Here is a 21078-nt window from a genome sequence, read left to right as displayed (position 1 = left end):
GGAGTAGAATTGTGCACCATAGGGTTTTCTTTCTTTCTTGAGTCCAAAGCCTACACTTTTTCAAACCACTCTACCAATCGAGGTATTAGAAAGTGGGGATGTTTGTTTGTTTTGTTTTTGAAAATATAAAATTAAATACATAACATCATAATGTGGCAGCCAGTGAAGCTGACATTGCCTAAACCAAGCATTTAACCTTCCCTTATTAAAAAGTTTTAGTTTGCACATATTATACCAAGAGATTGCCAGGGGAAGATTTAGTTGCAGTATTCTAAATTATGATTCTGAATGAGCAATAAACAGTTTAACAATTACCAGGCTAATCTGATCATTTCAGTCACTCAGTGTTTAATGACTTGTTTTTTCGATGTAGATCACCAAGCTTTTTTTCCAAAGTGCTTCTGGGTGAACTTGAACTTCCAACCTTTTGATTAGTAGCCAACCATGTTATTTATTTGCGCATCCAGTAAAGCTGTCTTATCTGGACAAATTATGTTTTATTCCCGATGGCTACATAAGTTAAAATAATTTTTTATTCATTGATTCTCAGTTTTCTTTCTTTGTTCACTCAGCACAATTTACTCAGCACCTTCTATATATACTAGGTGCTGGGCATTTTGTTTATAAGCTGTTCTTAAAATTCGTGTATCAGTTTTCACTTTTCATTGATTGCCGTGTGATACGCCATTGTATGAATGTTGTTTTTGTTAGCTGCTATCAACTTACCCTTATTAGGATATTAGGGTTTGTTTATATTTAGAGCTTTTATAAATAAAACTTTTATAAACATTCTTGCGTGTGTTTTTGATTGACATGTGATTTCATGTCTGACGAGTATATGTCTAGTAGGGTGATTGCTGAATCATAGCATATACACGTATTTAGCTCTAGTAATTACTGCTAGTTTTCTCATGGTGGTTGTGCCAGTTTTCACTCCCACCAGCATTGTGTATGAGAGTTCACTTTTCCATATACTCTTCAACACTTTAGTATTGTCAGTCTTTAATTTTAGCCATTCTAGTGGGTGGTAATGGTATCTTACTGGAATTTTATTTTCATTTTCCTAAAAGTTACTGATGTTGAGTACTTTTCTCATATATTTATAAACCATTTGGAGATCCTCTTTGGGTAGGTACCTATTACGCGCTCCTCAGATTATTTTTCTGTTAGGTTTTGTTTTGTTTTGTTTTTTTCCCTTACTGATTTGTAATTCTGTTTATATTCTAATAAATTATTTGCCAGGTGTATATATTTTTTTCCATCACTTGTCTCTTAGTTTGTTGTGCTATGGTGGCTTTCATGTTGCTGTGAAGCTGGATAGAGACTATGCCACCAATATTTCAAATACCAGCAGGGTCACCCATGGTGAACAGGTTTCAGTGGAGCTTCCAGACTAAGACAGAATGGAAAAGAAGGAAGGACCATCCACTTCTCAGAGAATCGGCCAGTGAAAATCTTATGAATAGCAGTGAAACACTGTCTGATATATTACTGGAAAACTTTATGAATAGCCCTGAAACACTGTCTGAAATAGTTCCAGAAGATGAACCCCTCAGTTGGGAAGGCACTCAAAATATTACTGGTAAAGAGCTGCCTCCTCAAAGTAGAATCAGCCTTAATGATGTGGATGGAATAAAGTTTTGGGGACCTCCATTCGCTTATGGGGCAAGACTCAAAATGAGAAGAAATAGCTCCAAGCATCCATTAATAATCAGAACATGGAATATACAGAGTGAATCTAGGAAAATTGGAAGTTGTCAAAGAAATGCATAAAAATCAATATCCCAGGTATTCATGAGCTGAAATGGACTGGTTTTCAGCATTTTAAATCAGATGATCACATCATCTATACCAGGAATGACAAACTGAAGAGGAATGGTGTGACATTGATTGTCACAAAGAATGTTTCAAGATCTATCCTGAAAAGTATAATGCTGTCAGTGATAAGATATGCCTACAAGGAAGACCAGTTGACACTACTGTTACTCAAATTTATGCACCAACCGCTAAAGCCAAAGGTGAGGAAATTAAAGATTTTTTGAAGTTTTGCAGTCTGAAATTGACCAAATAAGATGTATTGATGATTACTGGTGATTGGAATGTGAAAGTTGGAAACAAACAAGAATCACCAGTGTTGGACAATATGACCTTAGTGATAGAAATGACACCAGAGATCATATGATACAATTTTGCAAGACCAATGGCATATTCATTGCAAATACCTTTTTTCAACAACATAAACAACATGTGATGTACACATAGATCTCACCAGATGGAATACACAGGAATCAGGTCAACGACATCTGTGGAAAGAAGTGAAGAAGAAGCTCATTATCTTCAGCCAAAATAAGGCCAGGAGCTGACTGTAAAACAAACCATCAATTGCTCATATGCAAGTTCAAGTTGAAGCTGAGGAAAATTAAAACAAGTCCACAAGAGCCAATATATGACCTTGATTATATCCCACCTGAATTTAGAGACCATCTGAAGAATAGATTTGATGCATTGAACACCAATGACCAAAAACCAGACAAATTGTAGGATGAAATCAAGAATACCATATATGAAGAAATCAAAAGATGATTAAAAAACAGGAAAGGAAAAAACCAAAATGGATGTCAGAAGAGACTCTAAAACTTGCTCTTGAGTGCACAGTAGCTAAAGCAAATAGAAGAAATGAAAAGATAAAAGAACTGAGCAGAAGCTTTCAGAGAGCAGCTCAAGAAGACAAAGTCAGTTATTATAATGAAATGTGCAAAAACCTGGAGTTAGAAAACCAAAGGGGAAGAGCACTCAGCATTTCTCAAGCTGAAAGAACTGATTTTAAAAAAAAAAAAAAAATCAAGCTTGAATTGCAATAGTGAAAGATTGGGCAAAATAGGAGCTCTGGTGGCATAGTATCTAAGGCATTTGATTGCTAACCAAGAAGGCTGGTGGTTCAAACCCACCACCCACTCCTCAGAAGGAAGACCAGACAATCTACTTCCATAGAGATACTGCCTCGGAAATGCAAGGAGGAATCACTATGAGTTGGGATCAACTTAATGGCAGTGAATTTGGTTTTTTTTTTTAATAGGCAAAATATTGAATGATGCAGGAAACATCAAAAGAAGATGGAAGGAATACACTGAGTCACTGTACCAAAAAGAATTGGTCAGTGTTCATCTATTTCCAGAGGTGGCATATGATCAAGAACCAGTGGTACTGAAGGAAAAAAATCGAAGCTTCACTGAAGGAATTGGCAAAGAACAAGGCTCCAGGAATTGATGGAATACCCACTGAGTTGTTAGAACAAACAGATGCCGTGCTAAAGGCATTCAGCTATGCCAAGAAATTTGGAAGACAGCTGCCTGGCCAACTGGCTGGAAGAGATACATATTTGTACTCATTTCCAAAGAAAGATGAATATGGAAATTATCAAACAATATCATTGATACCACATGCAAGTAAAATTTTGCTGAAGATAACTCAAATACGGTTACAGCTGTGTGTTTATTGGGAACTTCCAGAAATGCAAGCTGGATTCAGAAGAAGATGTGGAACAAGGGATAACATTGCCAATGTCAGATGGATCTTGGCTGAAAGCAAAGAATACCAGAAAGGTGTTGACTGTAGAAAAATGTTCAATTTTGTGGATCATAACAAATTATGGATAACATTGAGAAGAATGGGAATTCCAGAATACTTAATTGTGTTCATGAGGAACCTGCACATGGACCAGGAGGCTGTCATTTGAACAGAACAAGGGGATACTGCATGATTTAAAATCAAGAAGGGTGTGCGTCGAGGTTGTATCCTTTCACTGTAATTGTTCAACCTGTATGCTGAGCAAACAAGCCGAGAAGCTGGACTATATGAAGAAGAACATGGCATCAAGATTGGGGGAAGACTTATTAATAACCTGCAATATACAGGCGACACAATCTTGCTTGCTGAAAGTGAAGATGACATGAAGCACTTACTGATGAAAATTAAAGACTACAGTCTGCAGTATAGATTAAACCTCAACATAAAGAAAATGAAAATCCTCACAAATAGACCAATGAGTAGCATCACAGTAAATGGAGGAAAAATTGAAGTTGTCAAAGATTTCATATTACTTGAATCAACAATCAATATCCATGGAAGCAGCAGTCAAGAAATCAGATGTTGTATTGTACTCTGCAAATCTGCTGCAAAAGACCTCTTTAAAGTGCTGAAGAGCAAAAATGTCGCTTTGAAGATAAGGTGTGTGTAATCCAAGCCATGGTATTTTCAATTACCTTGTGTGCTTGCTAAAGCTGGACAATGAGTAAGGAAGGCCGAAGAAGAGTTGATGTTTTTGAGTTGTGGTGTTGGTGAAGAATACTAAAAGTACTGTGGACTGCCAGAAGAATGAACAAATCTGGCCTGGAAGAAGTGCAGCCAGAATGCTCCTTGGAAGCGAGAATGGCCAGACTTTGTCTCACCTCCTTTGGTCATGTTGTCAGATGGGACCATTCCCTGGAAAGGAATATCATGCTTGGTAAAGTTGAGGGTCAGCAACAAAGAGGAAGACACTCAACAAGATAGATAGACAAAGTGGCTGCCAAGTAGCAATGGGCTCAAGTGTAGCAAGAATTGTGAGGATGGCTCACAACCATGCAGTGTTTCATTCTGTTGTCCATAGTGTTGCGAAGAGTTGGAACCAATTCGACAGCACCTAACAACAACAACAACAATGACATGTATTTTTAAATTGAAATAAAATTTACCATTTGAGCCATCTTAAAGTGTACACCTCATGGTCTTCATATATCTGTGCTACCATTGTCACTGTCTAATTCCAGAACATTTCTATCACTCCCAAGGAAACTCCATATCTCCCAATTTCCCCTCCCACCCATCCCCTGACAGCTGCAAATCTACTTTCTGTCTCTGTGTCTTTGCCTGTTCTGGATATTTCATAAAAATGGAATCATAGAGTTGATCACTTTTTGTGTCTGACTTCTTTCAGTTAGCATGTTTTCAAGGTTCATCTAAGTTGCAGCATGCATCAATAATTCACTCCTTTTAATGGTTGAACCATAGTCTATGTCAGTTATATTTTTGCTAGTATCTTTAAGTTTGTGACTTGCCTTTTCAGTCTCTCAATGGCATTTTTGATGAACAGAAGTTCTTAATTTTAATATAGTCCAATTATCAATTCTTTTATTTCTGGTTAGCACTTTTTACATTCTGTTTAAAAGATCTTTGCCTATCTCTGGGTCGTGGAGATGTTCTATGTTATCTTCTAGGAGCTTGATTATTTTACTTTTTTCATTTAGATCTACAGTCCATCTGGAAATGATTTTAGTCTATGACATGAGATGAACAACTGTATTTTTATATGCATTTACCAGTATCATTTGTTCAAAAGACTTCTCCCCACTATACTGCAGTGTCACCTTATCAAAAATCAAGTAGCCACATATGTGCATGTTTGTTTCTAAATTCTCCATTTTGTTTCCTTGATCTGTTTACCTATTCTTGGACTACACCATAGCCTGACATCTGGTAGTATAAGTGCCCAACTTTGTTCTTCTGTTAGGATTGTGTTGGCCATTCATATGGTCTTTCCCATTTCCATATAAATTTTTAGGTTCAGTTTGTCAGTTCTCACATACATTAAAAATTTTATTAAAATTCTGGGGAATCTGTGTATCAGTTGAGGGAGAATGGACATTTTGGTAGTAATGAGCTTTCAAAGCAATGAACATGATATATTCTGTTTATTTCAGTCACTGTTCCTCAGCGGTGTTTTATGGTGGTTAGTGTAGAGGTTGTACACTTGTTTTGTCAGATTAATTCCTAATTGTTTGATGTTTTTTGATACGTGGTATCTTTAAAAGTTCACTTTCTATCTATCTGTTGTTGCTATCTTCTGTAGTTTTATTTTCTCGAAAAAAAAAGCAAGTTGTTTTGCATCATTAATGCCTTTTCTTCATCTGGAAATCTGTGTTAAGCTTTGCATTGAACAGAATTGTAATTGAAACCCTAATAAATTATGACTATTCAATTTACCATTTCTATCTCACATAATTAAGTTATTAAAATTAGTAGGTTCTAGATTTATTGATGCTTTTCTCTGGTTTCACATCATCTAAAACCCATATCTGCTTTCTTTAAGTGGTTTGAGTTTGAGTGTTAGAATGGTTTCTTGTACAATACGGTTTTGGTTTTTTTTTTTTAATTTTAAGAGTTTATGTTCAGCATTACATGTACATTTAGTTTTTAATGACACAGTCAGGCTGTTCATTGATTCAAGGGCAAAAAATACATATTACAGATATTTAAAATAAATTTTAGAAAATATTCTCTTTCAGAAATCTCATAGTAATCTACATGAATGATTATTTCAAGTATATAAAAAAAATTTTCTTTCCTGTATTGTTACTTCAGCTAATATTAGCTGCCATATGTCATCTCTCAGATCATCCCGACAGAGGCCCTTATTAGGGACTTGACAGGTTGTACATAAATTTTTCAATGATTTTTTTTATTTCCTAGATAGTTTCATTGTTATTACTGTGATGGTTCTGCTAGATCTAAGGACATCTCTGGATGTAAATCTTACTAAAAATTGAAAATGTTGCTAAATAAGACAGTACTATGTATTTCTGGTAAAAAGTTTAATCCTTCCACCCTTTCTCAGGTCACAGAGCTGTTAGATGTTTCTATGGAGCTGGGCTGTTTCTTGGCTGGAGCACTGATCTCTTCTCAAGGTCACATGGTTACTGAAGAAATTATGTCTTACATTGAACCTATTCGTGATTTTTTGGCTATCATTTTCTTTGCATCAATAGGTAATCTTTTTTCTTTATATTATAATTTTCAAATTGTATTTGTTAATTGCATTAAGTTTATAATATGTATTTAATATTTATATTCTATATGGTAAAAACAGTTTCTATAAAATTAACTTTATTCAGTACATCTTAAGTTTGATTGCTAGTGGTCAGCAATTTTTTTTTCAAAGTCTTAGAAGAAATGTTAGAAAAAAGTATGCACTGAAGGACATTAGTTAGTTGACTACTTATCATACTTTATTAGCATTAAGAATATACAGTACGGTGCACAAGAATTACAACAAAGATAAACACTTATTACATATACAATACTGCATTATCACTAATAACAAACATTAATATATAAGGGGATGTTGTTGTTGTTATGTGCCATCAAGTCGGCCCCAACTCATAGCAAACCCTCCTTGGGTTTCCGAGGCAGTATCATACAGAAGTAGGATTGCCCAACCTTCCTTCTGAGGAGTGGCTGGTGGGTTTGAACCATCAGCCTTCTGGTTAGCAGTCAAGTGCCTTGGGCACTATGCTACCAGAGCTCCTATATAAGGGAATACATAGGTAGAAATGATCACGCTGTATGTGATGTGAAAATGTCCATATACAGTAGAGCTAATGAGGCAAACCTATGAAAACTTCTTAGCCATAACCAAACACCTTGAGAGAGTGAGTTGCTGGGCCTGTGGATTCAGGACTGTAGTCATGGAGGACTTCAAGGTCAATTGGCGTAATGTAGTCCACAGAGACATTGTTTTGCATCCTGCTTTGGTGTAAGTAACAACTGGGGCCGTAAAAGCTTGTGAGTGGCCATCTAAAGTGTAGCTATCAGTCTCTTCTTGTCTAGAGCAAAAAAGAGTCAAAATCAATGACACATGGAAACAATTAGTCCAAGGGACTAGTAGACCACATGAACCTTAGCCCCCACAACCCTGAGATCAGAAGAACTAGATGGTGCCTGGCTACTACTGCCAAGTATTCAGCAAGGGATCACATTAGGAGATTCTGAATAGAGTGGGAGAAAAGTGTAGAACAAAACTCAAAATCACAAAAAAAAAATTTAAAAAAAAACAGGCTTACTGGTCTGGTAGGGACTGGTGGAACCCCTGAGACTATGGCCCTTAGTCACCCATCAAGCTTGGAACTGAACTCAGTCCCAGGGTTCAACTTTCAGCCAACCAATAACACAGATCTATGAGGTGAACAGTAATACCAGGGAGGAGCTACACACTCCTTAGAACAGTCAACTATAAGAGATCAAAAGCAGAACATTTGCCTAGGGATAAAGCTCAGAAGGCAGGAATGGATAGGAAAGAAGGACTAGGTGAAATGGTAACCGGGAGAAGGAAGTGAGAAGTATTGTTGTATTGTGAGGATTGCAATCAACGACACAAAACAAAACCTGAATAAACTGTTGAATTGGAAAAACAATTTGCTATATGAATTTTCACCCAAATCAAAAAAAGACAAAAAAAACCCACTGGCATTGAGTTGATTCTGACTTACAGTGACCCAGTAGGACAGAGTAGAACTGCCCCTAGTGTTTCAAAGACTATAAATTTTTATGGAAGCAGACTGCCTCAACTTTCTCCCACAGAGAAGCTAGTGGGTTTGAACCACCAACCTTTTGGTTAGCAGCTGAATGCCTGGACCACTGAACCACCAGAGCTCCTTCAAATCACAATAAAACAGTTAAGAGAAATTTTAAAAAGTAGTCATTAAAGACAATTCAGAATATCTAAAAGAAAAATTAAGAGCTTCGTCTTTTAACATTGAAGCACATGTGACTTCACAGAGGACAAATTTTGGAAACTCATATAAGCAACTTAAATTTAATGAATCAGAACGCTAATTTTTGGAGAAAATACTAATTTTTATATAAAAATTAAATTCATAATGTCTGAGGTGTGGTACTCTAGATATTTGACTTTGTCAGGGTATTTTGAATGGTCAATCTTGGGAGAAGTGACAGATAGTAACAAAATCAAAAGAGCTCTTACCTGTTATAATGGATCCATTTGGCATCTTTTCACTCAATACATTTTATTGCTTGGAAAGCTTATGCACTTTATCACTGAAATGTTTGAAATTAGAAAGCTGATTTATATGGAAATGCTAAAGGCCATGAATAGCCAAGACAATCCTGAAAGAGAACAAAGTTAGAATGCTCACGTACTTTATCAAAGGCAAAATAAGGCTATTTCATGAACTGGTTTAGATCTGCAAGTTACTTGGTACGTAAGGAATCAGAGCAGAACCAGAAGAGGCCCAATGAGACATCTGCATCCCAGTAGAGCACCCCCTCAGCAGGTATTTGACTGTCTTTCTCCCCTTTCTGCTCTCCTTTCTTTCTTGGAACCCCTCTTTTTCTTCTTGTCTTCTCTCCCCTGAGCCTTTCTTTTTTGCTGCTTCTCCTACAACCTTGGCTTTCACTACTGGTGACACCTCAAAGTGCTAAATAAACACTACCAATTTCTGATTCTTTGAGGTTCCATTCCAGGTTGATGATTTACCTTCTCTTTTCTCTGTTCTTCTGTAGGCCAGGTCTAATAAAATTGATTAGATTTTAACTTATTTTTTTAAAAACCTGCATTCCAGTCATGCATTCCATTCTTAAGATTACTCCCAGGTCAGTTTAACTAGTACTGCCTGCTAAGACATCATTGAAAATGTTTATTTTTAAATTGCTGTTATTAAAACTAAAATTCCATGACTATGTTACTTAAAGCATACATACTTGCTTTTGTACTAGTCAAATTAGAATTCTTGGTGTGTTGAGAACCATGTTTTCTAATAAATAATAGTCCTATGTGTTTTTGCTTTGACTATACACACTCTCAATTTATCTAAAGTAATTCAAGGTAATTTCCCTGCCAGCTGAGAAACTTGTATACAGTTAGGTTTGTGCTTTCTTACTTGGTCAGGGATAGAACTTTTTGTTCTGGGCTTCTTCAGCCTTATACTTTAATATGGTTAACAAGCAAAAATAAATGACATCTGTTTAACTAGGAAGATAACCTTTACTTTTGTCCTTAGGATCTAAGATATACTTCAGTGAGGCATAATGAATGAATGAGAGTAATGATTCCCATTTTTTAACAAATATTTATTGAATACTTGCTATGTGCTAGGCACTGTACTATACACACTGTAGGAACTGTAAAGATGCACTAGACACAGTTGTTACCACCAAAGAGTTTGCTTTTAGCAACAGCTACTGGCAGGATAGAAAGAAATAATCCTATAAAGATGTGTTAACAAGTAGTGGGTACACAGAGGGAATGAGTGGCCATTAATACTTGAAAGGATTCAGTCTCTGCTTCTTAGAAGAGATTGTATTTGAATGGCCTTAAAAGTCAAAGTAGGGTTTTTTAGGCCAAAAATAAAGGTGAGTGTCCTATGCTGAAGGAATAGCCTGAACAAAAACATAGAGGGTAAAATTGTGAGCGCCCAGGAAGAGTTTAGTGAGATAGTAGGAGATAAGGCTAGAAAATTAAAATGGGTGAGATTACAGAGGGTTTTTCATACTATGCCAAAGTCTTTGATTTTTATTCTATAGGTACCAGAAAACAATAACAGGGGTTCACTTTAGGATACTTATATGTATTCTGATTCAGTGACAGAGGAAAAAAACATGGTTAACTAGCAAACATTATAATCTGACTTTATATTTGGCTCTAATGTGTAATAAATATTGAATACTAAAAAGACCTTAACTTTTGTGGAATCTGTAGAAGAGATCTTAGTAAAGCATTTCTTTTCTTTACAGTGCAGAAACCAATTTCATATTGCAGAATGCTTTCCATTTTAAAGTATCATGACAGAAGAAAGCCACTCTATGTCTGAAGTTTAGCATAAGGGCTTCCATCTTTGAGCATTAAGGCAGGGTGCTGGGCCCTAATTGGAATCTCTTACCCTAATCAGACCTCACATCAGTACTTCAGAGTAGTTGTCAATATCTGTCATTTCAAAGATGTGGATAGCAGCACTAAAAAGTTCAAGAATGGATCTAAGTTCATGCAGATAGTAAATGGTTATAGATTTTTGAACCAGATTGTAAAGCCCATGTTCTTTCCAATAGACGAGACATTGGCAAACTATGGCCCATGGCCTGTTTTTGTAAATAAAGTTTAGTTGGAATATAGCCACACTCATTTATTTATATTTTATTTATGGTTGCTTATGTGCTACAAGGTTGGGCAATCTACTTCTGTAGTGATACCGCCTCCAAAACCCAAGGAGGTATCGCTATGAGTTGGGTCCAGCTCGACGGCACAGAACAACAACACAACATGTGCTTCAAGGGCAGAGTTAAATAGGGGCAACGGAGACCATGTGGCCCACAAAGCCTATGGCATTTCCCAGGAGACCCTTTATAGAAAGTTTGCCAAACCCTGTTATTATATCATAAGAATTAATTCCTAGTAACTTCTAGTTTTAGGAATAAGATCAATAATTTGGTTCTCCTTTTTATAAAATTAACTTCTCAGCAAGGATTTCTTGATATTCCTCCTTCCTGGGGCATTAAGAAGATTACAGAAACAGCCACTACTGATTGTTCCTTATTCTTCTGTGACAGCACTTAGGTGATATTATACGTAATTTCCTGTATCTGATTTAATCTAGGTATGAGCACCTTGAGGGCATTCTAATGTCTGTGGGGTGCAGTGCATTGAATATTAGTGATCACGATAGCCAGCATTTATTAACACATACTGTGTGCTAGGTATCTGCTGGGCTATGTGCTTTACACATCGTATTTTATTTACTCACCACTTTCCCATACTGATGAAGATTGAAGAATACAGTCTGCAGTATGGATTACGTCTAAATATAAAGAAAACAGAAATCCTCACAACTGGACCTCTAAGCAGCATCACAATAATTGGAGAAAAGATTGAAGTTGTGAAAGATTTCACATTGCTTGGTTCTACAGTCCATGCCAATGGAAGCAGCAGTCAGCACATCAGACAAGTCCGCTGCAAAGGACCTCCTTCAAGTGCTGAGGAACAAGGATGTCTCCTTGAGGACTAAGGTGCTGCCTAACACAAGCCATGATATTTTCAATCGCCTCATATGCATGTGAGAAGTGGACAGTGAATAAGGAAGACTGAAGAAGAATTGATGCTTTTGAGTTGTGGTGCTGGCGAAAAATGCTGAAAGTACCGTGGACTGCTAAAAGAACTAACAAATCTATCCTGGAAGAATTGCAGCCGGAATGCTCCTTGGGAGCAAGAATGTCTAGACTTCATCTCACCTACTTTGGTCATGTTGTCAGAAGGGACCATTCCCTGGAGAAGGATGTCATGCTTGGTAAGGTGGAGGGTTGACGGAAGAGGGGAAGGCCCTCAAAGAGATGGTTTGACCCAGTGGCTGAGGTGATGGGCTCAAGTATAGCCAAGATTGTAGTGAGACGACTCAATGACACCTAACAACAACAACAACCACTTTCCCTAAATCCCCCTTACGAATGAGGAAACTAAGGCAGAGAACAGTTAAGAAACTTGCCCATTATCCACAACTATTAAGTGATAGATCCAGAGTTTTAACCCAGAGTCTTTATATACTGTTTATCATTTTTATGTTAAATATATGTGTGATAATTTGTTTCGAACATGAATGAACATAAATTAAAAAGCTATAATATATAGCTCATTTGATGAATTGTCAAAGTTAATATGTGCAAAAATGTTGGGATTTATATATCATATTTTTTGCTAATGTTTCTAAATACTGACTTTAATCAATTCTGTTTCATAATTATTCATTAAATTCCTACTTTGTGCAAGATGCTGTACTTTTTGCTGCAAAAGATAGATGATTGAGTCAGAGTTCCTACCCTCAAGTATTTATTGAATGCTCACCGTCCAGTGCCAAGTGTTTGGATATGACAAAGACACAGACCCTGTCTTGACGGAGTTTACAGACTGATGCAGGAAACAAATGAATAAACATATAAATGTCCCCCAGTATTAATAAGCAAAGGATAAAAGAACATTGGAGAATGCTTAACTCACCTTACAGAAGACAGAACTTCCTAAAGAATTAAGCTGGATTGAAGATCCTGGATGGAGTGGGAGAAATATGTGAAACAAAACTCAAAATCACAAAAAAGACTAGGCTTACTGGTATGATAGAGACTGGTAAGATCCCTGAGATTATGGATACTGGTCACCCTTTGGGCCTGGAATTGGCTTATTCCCATTGCTTTTAACTTCTTGCCAAATAGGCAGGCCTGCAAGCTGAACAGTTGTACCAGGGAGGTACAATCCTTAGAACAGTCAACCATGGGGAATCTGAAGGGCAGGTTTTGAGCAGGAAGGTAGCTCAGAGGGCAGGAATACAGAGGAAAGGACACAGGGAAAAGGTAATCACAGGGAGGGAGTGGGAGGAGAGCTGTTACATTGTAGGGATTGCAATCAATGTCATGAATGAAATGTGTATGAAGAAATTTGCTCTGAAAACTTTCACCCAAATCACAATATTTGTTTTTTAATTGTAGGAAACAAAGAAAGAAAGAATTAAACCAGGCTAATACCCTGAGGAAGAGCAGGAAGAGAAGTTAGCTAAGCACAGAGGCATGTAAGGGCATGGTGTCCTAGGAAGAAAGAAAAGCCCAGAAGCAGGAGATAGGAATAGCAAGATCTGTATGATTAGAATATATCATTCCCAAGGGAAGGAGAGGGAGCTCTGGTAGCATAGTGCCTAAGGCATGTGACTGCTAACCAGAAGGCTGGCAGTTCAAACCCACCAGCCACTCCTCAGAAGGTAGGTTGGGCAATCTACTTCCGTAGTGATACCACCTCAGAAACCCAAGGAGGGATCACTATGACACTATGAGTCAGATCCAACTGGAGAGCAGTGAGTTTGGTTTTTTTTTTTTTTGGGGGGGGGGGGTGGGCGGAATAGAAACAAGTTAGGCTGCAGGACATAGGTAAAGGCCAAATAAGGAAAAAGTAAGGACTGGATCCTTAGGGTGTTGGGGAAATCATTGGAAGCTTTTTACTTTAAGCAAGACCATGACATAATCTTGAGTTTGAAAGAAAATTTTTACTTCACTTTGTTTGGGGATAGGAAACCAGGTAGGCACACAGCCAGCCACTGAAGTAATGGAGACCAGTGTTTTCCACACTATAGGTTAGAGAATGTGAACTCCATTCAGTGAATCTCAGCCATCATTTATTTTTCAATGAGATGGAACGGACAGAAAATACCACAGTGTGTCACATAGTAAGGGTAGGAATTACTCACTAAACTTATTTTAGTTTTATACGTATGGATATTGGATCATAATGTAAATAATTTCATACTGTAGATGTCAATTTCAAGAGTTTGAAAAACACTGATGTCTGAAGCAGATAGTCACAGCAGGGCTGGGGAGAGGTGAATATATTTGAGAATTAACATGAAGCTATTGACAGAACTTGATGAACTTGATGTGGAGAATTAGGAAGACTCTCAAGTATCTGACTAGGGCAAAAGGTAAATGGTGGTGCCATTCACTGGGTTAGGGGAAACACAGTTAGTGAAAGAGGACTCCATTTAGGGGCATGTGAAGTGTGAGGGCCAGAGGTTCATCCCAAGAGAAATGTTCATTAGGCAGTTATTTTAGGGTCAAAATAATGATCTGTCTTCAAGGCACAAGTTTAGGGAGTAAGCTATCAGAAAGGATGTTAAAAAAGGAAAACAGCTAATAGCACAGAACACTAAAGAATACAAATATTTAAAGAGGACCTAGAGGAAGAGGAGCCTAAGAAGAAGAGTGAGAATGTGCAGCCAGGAACTAAGGGGGAAAAAACTTGGAGAATGTAGGCTAAAGCACATATATTCGTTGTTAAATACCAGCTAGGGAATCAACTATTAAAAGGTGGTAGGTGTCTTTGAATTTCAAAGAAAGAAGAAATTATACCTTTGGAGGAAAAAGGAATTTTTTTCATTGTGTTTCTGAGTAAAATAGAGATAGATGATTTGTGAATAATAAAAGTTAATGAGTTTGATTTTAAATAGAGTGCCCAAGTACTTTTAATAGAAAGAAAAGGATCTCTAAACAGCGATGTTTTTCTTAAAGGGCAGAGTACACTGAGATGGAGATAGCCTTACATACATAGCCCAGGGAAGAGAAAGAAAGGGGAAGAGACGCTCATAATTAGGACCCTGTAGAGCGATCAGTGAGTCCTCTGTCTTCCCCCATCCTAACCATATGTTCCTTTGTCTACCTTGGCAAGGACCAAGATGCCTGAGAAACCTCTGTGAAAAGTAATGTGATTTAGAAATGGGATGGTGAGGTTCCTAGGAGAAGATTTTAGAACAAACAAACAAAATATATTCAGGGAAAAAATGTATTCTGTTGTGTTTCCAAAATGTGTGAGGCAAACAAAAAGGGATTAAAAAGTGTTAGCATTATTTATTATGAAGAGGCTCTAGTGAGATCTTTGTCATCACTTAAATGGCCTTCAGAATTGCATTCGTGGTGGTGGTATTGGTGCTTTATAAACTTAAATATATATGGCTTTCCTTTTTGGTGCCTATTCTTACTCATTCATAGATTCCCAGAATCATCTGTGTCATGCTGAGATAGTTTCATAAAGGAAAATTAGACTTAGTAACTGCTTCCCATCAGATCTTACTTTCTTTTCCTGAAGGTAAAGTCTGCCGGAGGGAGTGAAGGATTTAGGATATAGCACGGAGGTAATTTATCCTTTTGCTGGCAGCCTTTTCTCTGGTTCATCTGGGAAAGGAGAGAGTATTTTGAAGAGCTAGATCATGAACAGGGAGCTCTGGTGGTGTAGTGCCTAAGGCATTTGACTGCTAACTAGAAGGTTGGTGGTTCAAACCCACCAGCCACCCTGCTACTTCCTAAAGTTTTATATTTTGAGTCAGAATCTACTCAAAGGCAGTGAATTTGGTTTTTTGGTTTTAGGTAAGGAATAGGCTTACGGCAAATGCTTTTATGAGTGCTTAAGTAAATGACATGAAAAAATTGTACTTGAAATAATTTAGGATTTTGCATTAAAAAGACAAGGTTTACTGGTCTGATACAGCCTGGTGAGACCCCAAGACTATGGCCCCTAGTTACCCTTCAGGTCTGGAACCAAACTCACTTCCGTGGCTTCCAGCCAAACAAGAGGCATATAGGGTGAACATTTATATCAGGTAGATACACTCCTTAGAACAATCAATTATGGGAGGACAGAAAGGCAGTATTTGCACGGGAGATAGCTCGGGGGACAGGAATGCATAGGAAAGGACACAGGGAAGAGGCAACTACAGGGAGGAAATAGAAGAGAACTATTACATTGTGGGGAATTGCAGTCAATGTCATGAAACAAAATGTGTATGACGTCTGTGTGGAAACTGAATTTGCTCTGTAAATTTTCACCCAAATCACAATAAATTTTTTTAATTAGCATTTTGATTTAATTCTTCCATTGAAACAAGTACAATGACCACACTAAAATCTGTAGATTTAGAATTGGAAATGAGTAAAAATTTGTTGGGAGCCTATTCCTGTACTCACACAAGAATTAACGTATTTATTCTATTTTGCTAACAGGGCTTCATGTGTTCCCTACTTTTGTAATATATGAACTCACTGTCTTGATGTTCCTGACTTTGTCAGTGGTGATCATGAAGGTACAGTTTTTTTCTCTTAGTTTTTTCATGATTGGTAAAATTCATACTATTTTTATTTTACAAAGCACATACTTCTTCCTTTCTCTTGGGCCTCATTTCTTAGCAATGACTGCATAACACCTATGAAACCCCCACAGTTCTTTCTGAGAGGACATTTAAAACTGACAGATCTCTGAGAGTGCTCATTTTCTGGCTGTTTTGAAATCTCATCAGTCTCCCTCCGACATTGGTCATAACCCACATTTAAGAGGAGGTTCTCTTGCTCATCTGCTCTTGGCAGGGGCTCTGGCAGGTTTATGTTAGACTGAGGTGGATTGGATCAGTATTAATAGATTGTTTGGTTTAGAATTGAGTATGTTTAAATTGGGAATTACCAAAAATTGGAAAGAGGGAAACAACCTTCTGTATCCTCAGGTTAAGTCCTTGCATTTTAATTTGACTACTGTTTCAAATGACTTTAAAGAGCAAAGCCCCACTGTCCTGATGTATGCAAAGATACATTTTAAAAACAACCAGCAGAAAATTATTTCAGTACTCTCTGTTTGTCTACTCTCTATTACTACAAATTACTGAGTTGCGCATGCTGACATTTATTTGAAGGTATGATTACTTACGTAGCAGCAGCTTGGCTTTCTAGATTTTAAAAATTGACTTAAAATATTTCTGTCTTAAGAAGCTGGAATCTCTAATGTTTGCTGAATTGCCATACCAGCTTTTGACTGCTTACCTCTGGATTTTGTTTACATGAGAGATTAATTTCTCTTATTAAAAAAAAAAAGTCTATCTTGAGTGCTACTTAATATATAATGCTATTCGTTTGGTTTAGAGGAAAAAACCCTTTTTTCCACTCCTTAAAAAAAAAAAAAAAAAAAAAAAACCACTGCTGTCAAGTTGATTCCAGCTCCTAGTGACCCTCATTGGATTTCTGAGGCTATAAATTTTTACAGAAGTAGATCGCCCCATCTTCCTCCCACACAGCAGGTGGTGGGTTTGAACCAGTGACCTTCTGGTTAGCAGCCAATGGCCTTATCCACTACACCACCAGAGCTCCTTTTTTCTTCTTCTAGTGAACTTAAACCTTTGATTTTACCTTCTTCTTCTTCTCTGTGGATTTATTTTAAAATACTTTGTATTTATATGGTTAGGAGCTCTGGTAGTGTAGTGCCTAAGGCACGTGACAGCTAATCAGAAGTCTGGTGGTTCAAACCCCCAGCCACTCCTCAGAAGGAAGGTTGGGCAATCTACTTCCATAGTGATGCCGCCTCAGAAAAAGGAGGGGTCACTATGAGTCGGGTCCAACTCGACGGCACATGACGACAACATTTATGTGGTGCCTCATGCATGTTTGAAGTACTTCTATGTGCGTTTTCCCTCACTTTATAAGTTATTCAAGTACTATTTCAGTGTTTTGATATTTGTATGTAGTTTCTGTATTTTATATGTGTTTTAGTTATAAGTGTCTTAACTTATCTGGGGCTTTGTTTTCAAAAATAACATGAAGGCTGTTCTCGCAGTTTGTTTTGGCAGCACTCGTCTTATCTCTCATTTTGCCAAAGAGCAGCCAGTATATCAAATGGATTGTGTCCGCTGGGCTGGCCCAAGTCAGTGAGTTTTCTTTTGTTCTGGGAAGTAGAGCACGAAGAGCGGGAATCATTTCTCGGGAGGTGAGCCTCTCATTCACTTTCTGCAAATTTTCCATATTTGATCAATGTTTTACCACTGTTTAACAGTTACGGTGTTTTATTTGCAAATGTTTCATAATAAATACTGGATTATCCTCACTCTAGACTGATAGCTTAAATCAGTATTACAGAAAAATTAGGTACAGGAGTGAATGACTTGTTTCGGCTCACATTCAGCAACAAAATTGGAAGAGGGGTTTAAAGTATTTGTGTTATGATGCAGCGCTAATGTTGGGCCTTGCTGCTTTCTTATGTAGGATGACTTTTAAGTAATGTAGAAGCTTTTAGGTTAAAAAGTTAGCAATTAATACTGCTTGAACTTTTATCATAATCTTTTGTAATAGTTATAATTACAGATATATTTCTATACATAGAAATATATCTATATATTATATATAGAGATATCTACATAAAATATAGATATTTGCTGTGAAAAGAAGTAAACTAATTTTTTTCAAGTTGAACCACTAGCTTTCACGTTAAGAGATGTAAAAGTGTGCCTTTATACAAAATCTAATATGCATTTCCTATGTGTGAATCCTTTATAGTTATAAATCAGGACTGCGGAACTTCTAACATTTTTTTCTGGGCCAGTCCTTTAGAGATAATATCTATGGAAGATGTAATTTAAACTTATAATTCTGAAAATATTAACCATTTTGAAAAGCACAAAATGGGTGTGTTATTCCATGAAGGTTCCATGGTATCTTTCCTTGCAAAACATATTTTAACATTTCCTCACTTTTGAAAGTTAGGTTAGAATTGTTGTCAAAAATGCTTCTAAAAACACTGTCTCCAAATTTTAGGTAGTTGAAATTAAAACCTTAATACACATGACAACAAAACTTCCTATATTTAAAACTTTTTCCTGTTAATAAATGTATGTAAAAGTTTTTGGCTCTTTTGATCAGCACCCTCCTTTTCCCTTCCTCCCCGGCCCTCCACAATAAGTAGATGAGTTATATTTTTATCTTTAGACTTTATTAAACAATAGTTGGCATTTTCACAACTTCAGGCACGCTGAGTTGTGTGTATGTCCTCCTAAACACAAACATTCCCCACACATCTCTCTGCATAAAATGAATTGGTCTTTCTCTTTCCTTCTCCTTTCTCATTTGCCTTCTTCCTTTTTATTATCTGTTTTTTTTCATTCTGGGTCTGTGCATATGGTAATGTGTAGGTATGTGGTTTTCTCTGTGTACCTTGTGTGGACCTGCAGTTGTGTGTGTGAGTTCATGTATGTGTCCATTGCCATTTTGAGGTGACCTCATCTTTCCTCTACATTTTTGTTCATTTTCCCTTTCCCCCCCCCTTCATTATTCTGCCATTTTTCACTGACTATTAATTAGAACTTGATTAATATAGTTTGATGGTCCATGATTATCATTTTAAAATTGATGAGAAGGTTGGTAGAAGTAGAAGGAGGAAGTCAGATCAGAGATGCTGAGGTGGTCCGTAGCTTGAAGGCTTTGTTCATTCCATGCCTTGTCTCTCCCTGAAAGGGAGGGAGGCTTCGGCATCGTGTAGGAGCCACTGCCACTGCCATAGTTCCTAACTTGAAGTCACTAGGACTTTTCTCAAACTTGAGTGCTAAGGAGACTCAGATGTTGGCCTCAGCTCCCATGCTGAACTCAGCTCAACCCACGAAAGCTTCTGTATTGAAAGCTTCTGTATTCAGACAAAGCAAAAGATCCCTCAGAAAGCAGCACCTACTATCTTCGCCTAGGCAGTAGGAAGGGGACAGATAGCAGAAATCCTACAATCTGGAAAGCAGCTGAGCAATGACAAAGAAGCTGAAGAGTAGTAGAGAGAGATAACATTACATTCCCCAATCTAGGAATGTTAGTAAGAACCAGCAACCGCTTAATAGACAGAAGACCAAGAATCATAATTCTCAGATGAAGATTGTTCGTAAGAAGAAAGAAAGAGGACATGGTTGTAATTCATTAGCAGCTGCATAGCAGGCCATCCAAATTGAGGGGAAGAACAAAATATATTTTCCAAATAATCAAAATTGGAACTGCAGCTAATCAAGCTCCAGCTTACTTTTTAAGTCTCAATCTTAATCAGAATATGCTAGAGCCAAATTTAATGAGCCACCATCACCAAGTATTCTTCCTAAGCCACCAAGCCATTGGATTCCTATCTTTTAATCCTTCTGATTAAAAAAAAAAAAAAGACATCTTAATTTAAAACCTTACAAAAAGTACATGTATAAAATAAAGTACTAATGTTTGAATTTAGGTATCATCATAAAGAATAGTCAGTGGGTCTGAAACAGATTCACTAGGGAATTGATCTATGTGAATGAAACTGCTAATTAGTGTAGAAAATGTGATTGGACATCTTGTTTATGTGTGTACTATGATGTAATGATCATATCAGTGCAACTTAAAATTACTAGATATCAATAATTACACTTGGTGCTATTTTCTCATTTGACTAACTCTTAAGTGAAACCATTCCAATTTAGATTTGGGGAATCACCTTTTTCTATTGTTTGTTGGGAAAAACACTAATTTAAGATTTTGATTCCTAGATCAGTAGATTTACTTGTTGAAAGCTAGTGAATCAGATTACAACCATGTAGCTAAGACAGACAAGGATTGAGAACTAATTGAACATTTGAAAATTTAATGTGTCATAGAGAGGTACATGGGAAGTACAGACAACAAAGATGAACCCTTTTGCACATATAGTACGGTGTGGTCAGTGAAGGCAAACACGGGTATATGGGTGGCTAGATGGGTAGACAGGCTGAAATATTAGGTATGTATATGAAGTAGAGAGTGCACCTAAGAACATGTATAGGGTTGGCAGAAAGTAGTCCAATAACTTTATGTGTATGATCTGAATTCCCAGGTGTATAATGGGGCTGACAGGGGGCAAGGTTGTAGTCACTGCCTGGTCACAGCCAGCTACCCAGAGGGACCAAGTACTTGAACTTGGTCCCTCTGGGTGGGCTT

General features: G+C 37.1%; 1 protein-coding gene across 1 annotated transcript in view; it reads left to right on the top strand.

The window, feature by feature from the left end:
- The window catches only part of TMCO3 (transmembrane and coiled-coil domains 3), a 119562-nt gene that overhangs the window by 83297 nt on the left and 15187 nt on the right, over nt 1-21078 (top strand). Inside the window, exons 9-11 of the mRNA XM_007942380.1 lie at nt 6653-6803; nt 16351-16430; nt 17945-18094. Of these exons, the coding sequence (XP_007940571.1) occupies nt 6653-6803; nt 16351-16430; nt 17945-18094 (381 nt within the window). The remainder of the gene's footprint in view (nt 1-6652; nt 6804-16350; nt 16431-17944; nt 18095-21078) is intronic.

The sequence above is a fragment of the Orycteropus afer genome, unplaced genomic scaffold (genome assembly GCF_000298275.1).
Source record: "Orycteropus afer afer isolate SDZICR_OR568_19922 unplaced genomic scaffold, OryAfe1.0 scaffold00089, whole genome shotgun sequence".
Taxonomy (NCBI): Eukaryota; Metazoa; Chordata; class Mammalia; order Tubulidentata; family Orycteropodidae; genus Orycteropus; species Orycteropus afer.
Note: the sequence above shows the minus strand (reverse complement) of the source record. Positions and strands in the feature narration are given on the sequence as shown.